Genomic DNA, 7,931 nt, shown 5'->3' on the forward strand with positions numbered 1-7,931 from the left:
TACATCTTCGTCTTCTTTCTATTTAAGACCCTGCAACAGTTTCTTGTTCTATCTTCTCTTCTACATATGTTGTGTTCTAGTTCACATGTCGAGATGCTATTTGCCTTCACTTTACTAGATTACAGGACTTTTTTGATCTCGACTGTAATAGTCATGTTTTATCTACCTTTTCTGTTAATAAAATCATATGGTAAATTGTTCATATTTCCAACAGAATGTACTCCCTCGGAACCTATAAGTCTTTTTTAGAGATTTCTATACGAACTACATACAGATGTATATAGACATATTTTAGAGTGTAGATTCACTCATTTTGCTTGGTATGTAGTTCATATTGAAATATCTAAAAATACTTATATTTAGGAACGAAGGGAGTAGTAAAAATTAGAAAAAGTATAGGATCCAACCATACAAATCAAACGACTTATGTAGGAAATTTTTCATTCAAAAAATCCCAAAATAATCCTTTGAATTAAAGAGACCCATCATCTGCATAAGTACGAATTTTCTATCACTCCCGGAGAATCGATTTGCATTGCTTACAAATCGGCCTGTGATAGGTCATCTTGTTCTACCGCTCAACAATAACAGGAAATAGTAGCCTTGAAATAATAAATAACAGGAGTCAGAAAACAAATTACAAAGGATCATGTTACTCCTTAGTAGAAGAATTCAGCTCTTTGAGTTGTACTACCTCCGTCCAGGTTTATTAGTGTCCATCATATTTTGGGTCAAAAATTAACCATTTTTTGCGAATAATATATTTGACTAGCAAAATATTAATGCATGTCACCAAAAATTATATTGTTCGATTCGTATTTCAATGTAGTTTCCAATGATATTATGTTTGCTACTTGTAACTTTTATTTTTTTAGTTAAAATCATGGTTAAAATATGTCACAAATAGGGGGGGGGGGAGCTAGTAAACCAGCACGAAGGTAGTTTATCTTAGAGAGTCTTTTGTGCAAAGAAACAAATAGTTGTGCAGTGGTTGATAAGACAATTTTGTTCTAAATTTGTTGCATAATTTAGAAATGATAACAAACACAACGTACAATGGGTTATCTTGTTAGTCTTATCTCTAGTAGCTAGATGTGTACCTAAATATGTGATGGGGGATACCGTTGCTAGAAATCTTTTTTTCATTGAGAGAGGACAAGTTGTTTAATGGTTTCTTTCTCCTCTAGCCCGGCATTTATTCCACATAACATTTCTAAGATAGTATCATTCACAAGAGAGTGGCGTTTTGCCACATGGGAGCGCACGCTCCTGATTTTTAAAATATGTTTTAAACATATTTTGAAATGTCAAAAAATTTCAAACAAAAACTTGACGTTTATATCTCGATATTGTACATGCTCCCAAAATCGTTTCGCGAAAAACCGACAACTTATATGTCGCGTGTGAAAAAGACAAAATCCGGTGTTAAAAAATCTTTTTCACAAGGCATCCCTTTGTCTTTTTACACAAGCCACAAAAAATGTCGGTTTTCTCCGAAACTTTTTGTAGGCACCAACAGATTTCCGTTGGGACGATCCTTTTTTTAGGGATAGGACAGTCCTTTTGTAGGCTAGTGCCCGGGCCAAGCCCAGCCTGATATACCGCCCAACTGGGCCTCAACGGCTCGGCTAGGTAGTCCAAACCGGCTGAACAGGCCGAATCACATTGACGCGAGCCTGCAGGTCCAAGGCCGACGTTGCCTAAGTGCGGCCTGCAACTGCCTCCTCGTTCTCTTGCCTCTCCGGTGCTTACTCGGCTCCTGCTCCGATATCCACCTCGTCCGGCGCTTCCACCTCGGAACGGACCACCACCAGCGGCGCAGGCACGGCTGAGCCGCACGCAGGCAGCACGCGAGGACACTGCCGCAGCGATGCCGCCCGCCGCCACCTTCTCGTCGTTCTCCGCGTTGATGCGCCGGCCTCCGCCGCCGGCCCGGCGCCTCCTCGTCGCCGCCGCGCGCGCGCACAGCACTGCCGGGGCCAGCCGTGCTCGCGGCGGCCTGCCGCGGTTCCACTCCCCGTCTCTCCCCTCGTCCAAGGTAAGCGCACTCATCTTATCCCGTTCTCTTCCGTGTAGGCATTTCGTCGAGCGCATTGCGTTCTTTCATGAAACCTGTAATATTTGTTCTTGGTAGCTTATGTTCTTGGAGCAGAAATGTCCGTGTTCCTCAGTATATCACGGTGAGAAGCGATGTATGTCGGACGAAACATTTTTCCTCCCATCTTTTAGGCATTTCGTCGAGCAGCCCTCCTGTCATGGGTTGTTTGTGATGTGTGGTGTTCCGCGGCTTCATACTGATTGTAGCGTGCCGTTCATTGATGCTAATCTGCAGGGTGAGGTGGTTCGCATCCAAGGCGACGAGTTCTGGCACATGACACGGGTGTTGCGCCTTGGTATCAATGACAGGTTTCACTTTTTCCATTTCCTTTTGCTTGTGTAACTTCTATGTGATACTCGATAATGTCAAGCTTAAATTTGTTAAGGGCAAATTTTCCTAGATATTTACTGCTTGATATACCATAGTTAAGTTGTACCAGAAGGTCTCTTTGGTTAGTTGAGTACTTCTCCCCAACTTCTTATACTATATGCAAAAGCTCTTTCATGGTGAACCTTTTCGATTTACGCACCAACCACATACATCTAATGACTTTAGGAGACTCCAAGAAATGCTTTAGCCGCCAGCCGGTATGCCCATGCACATAGTGCATTTGTGTCTAGTATATCATTTTCTGGAAGACCAGTCCTTGTTTTTTTATATAGTATAGGCTCCAGTGTGAATTAGCACTTTGAATTCAGACACATTGAGATATACAGAAGGGGCAAATGCTTAGTGAACAAGGCACGGTATGATGACACTAAGACATGACTCTTTTTCCTTTTTGAAAAGTTCACTGAATTGAAGATGAAATGTAAAACATACCTTAACCTAGCTGTAAATCCTTTGACATTTTGTAAACCTGAGTGAGTGCTTGTCATGCTTTATTTTCAGATTTGCACAAAAGTGCTTTTTTGAACATGATATTTCCCCTAGTGGCATAACAACCAAATCTAATATTTCTAGTTCTGATGATTCTGCACATGTCGAAACTTAAATTTCAGATTTCTACAGAAGCCTTCAATTGCACTTGATATTTCCCCTTGTCATCTTGCACCAAATCTACTCTGTCCTGTATCTGCAGTGGAATTTTACTCCCATTTACATGTTTTATAATGGTTCTGCACATGTTGAAACTTTGAAACAATCTTTTGAAGGGTTGAACTATTTGACGGGGCTGGTGGCTTAGTTGAAGGATCCATACAAAAAGTTGACAAGAATGGATCAGATGTTGAGTTGGTAGAGAATGCTAGGCTCATTGCTCCTCAAGGAATTCAATGGCATGTCTTTGCTGCATTTGGTGAGTCACAGAGACTTTACGAAGTTAATCTGTACATCAGGAAAGTTTTGTTACCCCATCCATTCCTTGACAATTTTATGATTCCAACCCCCAGGGACGCTGAAAGGCGGACGCGCAGATTGGCTTATAGAGAAATGTACTGTATGTTATGTACTGCTTTATCTGTCCAGTTTCTTCTTTCTCTACTTCTAAATCAGTTTATACTTGACCTGTATAGGAACTTGGCGCTTCCAGTGTTACGCCTCTTTTGACTGAACGATGCCATACGATAGCAGAAAATAGAGTGGACAGGTTGCAACGGCTGGTGTTAGCTGCAGTTAAACAATGTATGAAGTTTGAGCATCTTTCTATTTGTTGGACTGTTATATGCTGAATGGATATATGGTAGCTGTTCAGTGTCAAGTTACCATTTGTGACTAAGATTTCAGTGCAGATGTAATAAATTTAAGTATAATTAACTGCATTGCTCTTGTACTGTTTAGGCCAGAGAGTGCATGATATGTCACTGAAGCCCCCAATCCAGATACATGATCTTCCGCTGGCTGTAAGCACTCACTATCCATTCTTTGTGACCTTTGCGCGTAACACTGCAACCAATCAGATGCTCATGCATTGGCTGCTTGGAATTTTCTGTTATCAGGTGTCACAATCGAAGCTTGCTTTCTTAGCATCTGCTGAAGCGCCTCCTGTTTTGAGCGTTTTGCCAAAGTGCTGCAGCGAGGAGGAAAGTGGGCTTTTAATCATTGGACCGGAAGGAGGTAACGTAGTAACTCTTGCGTGCTTTCTATCCATCTATCTATCAAAGTGTTTCAACGAGAGCGACACCTGGTCAGTATTAGCATAAATCTTGCGTGATTTATATCTATCTAGCTAAGTGTTTCAACGAAAGTGACACTTGGTCAGTATTAGCATACTAGCATTTTCACATAGATGCTTAGTTACAACTTGCTTATCCCATTTGCTGCTTAATTACAGCTTGCTTATCCCATTTGCTGAGCGTCATATTTTTTCATATGATATGAGCTACTTGCACTTGCTGAGCAAAATGGTTTTGCTTGATGCAAAATAGCCACCCACATATCATGAACAATAGTAAGGTGGTAGTAGAAAGTTTTATGTAGCTCACCTGTTTTATCGATTCCAGAGGTCCAGAACAATTGAACACAGGATGTAATTTCGTGGACCGTGCTAACTTGGTTAGTTTTCCACGTGTGGTCAGACTTTACGGAGGAGGAGGTGAAGGTTTTGAAGGCGGCTGGTGCGGTCCCTGTTGGTCTGGGTCCATGCAGGCTACGCGTGGAGACAGCTACCATCTCACTCCTTTCAGCGCTCATGCTGTGGTCAGACGCTGCTCGGCACCAAGAAGCACAGCGGCAACGCGGATAGTTCATAATAATTTGTTAACCATTTATAACATGTGGTTGGACTTGACTTTTCCAAGAGCATGCATGTATACGTAGTCGACAATCAATCAGTCAACTGAACTGGATCTGAGATAGTATAATATAATAGTATTATACACGTAACTAACAATTTGGCTTTGTTTTTATATATACGACGACTAAAGTAAAGCAAAGAGGGAAGACTTGTTAGTCGTCCTGGACGCAGAAGATGGTGGGCTTGACGGGGTCGGTGATCTCGACGGTGCCCTCGAGCATCTTGGCGACCTTGCCCATGGAGGGGCGCATGTCGGCGCGGTCCTGGAGGCACCACATGGCCGTCTTGACCATGCGCTCGACGGTGGCGACGCTGTCGGCGTCGTCGTCGACGGCGAGGAGGATGCGGGGGTCCATGATGTCCTCGATGCGCCGCTCCACGTACACCTTCTCGTACGCCCACTTGGGGAAGTACCAGTCCTCGCTGCCCACCGACTCCTGCCGGAAGCCGTAGTTGCGCCGCCCGGACACGATCTCCAGCAGCACCATGCCGAAGCTGTACACGTCCGCCTTGGCCGTGATGGGCTCCCGGTGGATCACCCACTCGGGCGCCATGTACCCGCGCGTGCCCCGGATCCGCGACATGGTCACCTTCTCCTTCTTGCTCGTCAGCTTGGACAGCCCGAAGTCCGACACCTTGGGGCAGAAGTCGTCCTCCAGCAGGATGTTCTCCGGCTTGATGTCGCAGTGCAGCACCCACTCCAGGCACTCCTCGTGCAGGTACGCGATCGCCCGCGCCACGCCCAGCGCGATCCGGTACCGGGTGTGCAGGTCCAGCATCACCTGCTGCTGCTGCCCTTCACCTTGCGAGCTCTCCTCGCCGCCCTCGCCTTGAGACGGCGCCGCCGACGAGGAGCTGGAGAAGAGGTACTTGTCCAGCGACCCGTTGGGCACGTACTCGTACACCAGCATGCGCTGGTCCTTGTCCGCGCAGAACCCCCACATGCGCACCAGGTTCAGGTGGTGCATCCGCGCGATGATGGTTACCTCCGCCCAGAACTCCGCCTCGCCGCCGCCCACGCCGTGCAGCTGCTTCACCGCCACCGCGCGCCGGTCGGGGAGCTCGCCGCGGAACACCGTGCCGTACGCGCCGCGCCCCACCACGTCCGTGAAGTCCTTGGTCGCCGTCTTCAGCTCCGCGTACGAGAACCGCCGGGGCCCGCCGGCGGGGAGGTACTCCAGCCCCAGCGTGCGCGCCATCTCGCGGTACTGCGAGTACTTGCGCAGGAACGCCCAGAAGGACAGCACCCCCGCCAGCAGCTCCACCGCGAACAGCGTCGTGATGATGGCGATGTTGCGGATGGTCGTCGCCTTCTGCTTCGGCGGCACCGGCAGCGCCAGCTGCACCGGGCACACCGTGTCGATCATGGTCGTCATTCCCGTGAACGGGTTCGTGTCGTTGTCCGTCTCCGCCACCCGCACGAAGGTGGACATCTCCGTCCCCGGCGACCAGTATCCGTCCACGAGCCGCGTCTTGTACAGGAGGCACGTCCGGTCGCCGCCGAACTTGTAGCCGAACGCCGGGCAGCCGGGGTCGTCCCGGCACATTTTCCTGCACACCTCCAGGTTACTGGGAGGCTGCTTGGACATGTACGGGCCAGGATCGGAGGACTTTTTGGGCGCGCCGCCGGAGAAGGACACGAAGTCCAATCGGACGAACTTGCCGCCGGCGCCCGCCACGCTCTTCTTGGCCTCGCAGCCGCCCCCTGCACCGGTCCTGTTGCGGAAGCCGGGCGGGCAGACGCAGGTGACGCCGTCGGCGCCCTTGGGGACGCAGATGGTGTTGTTGCCGGGGCAGGTGCCCTGGATGGTGCAGAGCTCCTGCACGAGCTCCCACACGACGCGCCACTCGCGCCTCGCCGGGAGCAGGCTGTAGAGGCGCAGGTTGCCATCGTCATCGAGCGTGAGGCGCCGCAGCCGGTCTCTGGCGCCCTTGTCGGAGGCGATGAGCGTCGTCGGGTTCCCGGCGCTGAGCTTCAGCTCGCCCTCGGTGGTGAGGTTCAGCAGCGTGCCACCGCCGCTCATGTTGGCGTAGATGGAGCCCGAGGGGTCCGCGCCGGAGAAGTACTTGAGCGCCATGGAGTTGACGAGCCGGTAGCGTCCGTTGGCAGACTGCAGCGTGGGGACATCGGTGCCCGTGCCGTTGTTGCCCTGCGGTATGGCCTGCCCCGGCATGAGCGTGTGGGTGGGATACCCGAAGCTCGACCAGGAACCGAAGATGAGGCTCCCCGTGTCGTTGAGCGTCAGCCTAGGAGCCGTGGCGTTGGTGCCGTTGGGCAGGGTCCAGATGGTGGTGTTGGTGCCGGCCCCGGCCCAAGTGAGCACGCCGGCGGCGTTGACGACGAGGGTGGAGCTGCCGTCGGCCTCGAAGAGGTCGGAGGCGTTGGAGCCTCTGTGCGCGTACCATATGACGGTCTTGCCGTCTGCGCGGGAGGAGACGTTGGCGACCCAGACGGCGAAGCGGTACTTGCCGGTGGACGACTCCGACGGCACGAAGCCGGCGGCCATGCCGCGACTCGGCGAGACGAGGATGCGGCTGGTCTCCGTCGGGAGCCAGGGCGTGGCGTCGTTGGCGGCGGGGAAGGAGGCCATCTGCTGAGCCTGGGCGCCGGCGAACGCCAGGAGGAGGAGGCAGGGGAGGAGGGCCATGGCCATGTGGAATTGGGGATTCGATCGGTGCCTGCCGACCGACTGCGGCTGGAATGGATGGATGAATCTGGTGGAAGTCGAGTACCTAGTGCTAATCCCCAACAGTTAACTAGTAGCACCAATTGTCCAATTTGCAGTAGTATATTGGTTGTGTTGAGAGTTGACTATTCCTAGTCTTTCTCTGCGCGCGAACGGAACGGAACAGTAGCGAAGAAAATTGATTCCCCGGCGAGCGATGGCTCTTGAGGAGATTGGTCTTGGACGACCTGGCATGGCTGCTCACTGATTTAATTTGGGTTAGACAAGATAGCAGCCTCTGATGTGACCCATTGGCTATTCATTTTCTCTACCGGGGCAGGAAATGGGTACTGGGGCAGGAAATGGGTTTGTAAACTTTTGAAAACGAAAATGGGTTGTGGAAAGGGAACAAAAATGGGCTGTGAAAAATGAC

The 7,931-nt window shown here is 50.2% G+C and overlaps 2 protein-coding genes across 3 annotated transcripts; one reads left to right on the top strand and one right to left on the bottom strand.

Moving 5' to 3' along the window:
* Positions 1 to 1,762: 1,762 nt before the first annotated feature.
* On the top strand, positions 1,763 to 4,802 carry LOC119294929 (ribosomal RNA small subunit methyltransferase E-like). 2 transcript variants are annotated; one of them, XM_037573222.1, is made up of 8 exons: positions 1,763 to 2,038; positions 2,333 to 2,406; positions 3,253 to 3,395; positions 3,490 to 3,536; positions 3,613 to 3,721; positions 3,878 to 3,939; positions 4,036 to 4,153; positions 4,615 to 4,802. In XM_037573222.1, the coding sequence occupies exons 1-8, from the start codon at positions 1,871 to 1,873 to the stop codon at positions 4,779 to 4,781; spliced, it is 888 nt and encodes a 295-aa protein (XP_037429119.1). In that variant the 5' UTR covers positions 1,763 to 1,870; the 3' UTR covers positions 4,782 to 4,802. The 2 variants fall into 2 exon arrangements, with proteins under 2 accessions (XP_037429119.1, XP_037429120.1); XM_037573223.1 differs by lacking the exon at positions 1,763 to 2,038 and adding an exon at positions 2,072 to 2,192.
* Positions 4,803 to 4,868: 66 nt separating this feature from the next.
* Positions 4,869 to 7,721, bottom strand: LOC119294928 (G-type lectin S-receptor-like serine/threonine-protein kinase At5g24080). Its single transcript, XM_037573221.1, has one exon. The coding sequence runs from the start codon at positions 7,484 to 7,486 to the stop codon at positions 4,985 to 4,987; it is 2,502 nt and encodes an 833-aa protein (XP_037429118.1). The 5' UTR covers positions 7,487 to 7,721; the 3' UTR covers positions 4,869 to 4,984.
* Positions 7,722 to 7,931: the final 210 nt, after the last annotated feature.

This window comes from Triticum dicoccoides, chromosome 4B (genome assembly GCF_002162155.2).
Source record: "Triticum dicoccoides isolate Atlit2015 ecotype Zavitan chromosome 4B, WEW_v2.0, whole genome shotgun sequence".
Lineage (NCBI taxonomy): Eukaryota > Viridiplantae > Streptophyta > Magnoliopsida > Poales > Poaceae > Triticum > Triticum dicoccoides.

Coding starts and splice junctions, on each gene's coding strand:
- LOC119294929 (XM_037573222.1), top strand. CDS start 1,871: ATGCCGCCCGCCGCCACCTTCTCGTCGTTCTCCGCGTTGATGCGCCGG. Junction 3,537..3,612: donor GGCTTATAGAGAAATGTACT/GTATGTTATGTA, acceptor TGACCTGTATAG/GAACTTGGCGCTTCCAGTGT. Junction 3,940..4,035: donor TACATGATCTTCCGCTGGCT/GTAAGCACTCAC, acceptor TTCTGTTATCAG/GTGTCACAATCGAAGCTTGC.
- LOC119294928 (XM_037573221.1), bottom strand. CDS start 7,486: ATGGCCATGGCCCTCCTCCCCTGCCTCCTCCTCCTGGCGTTCGCCGGC.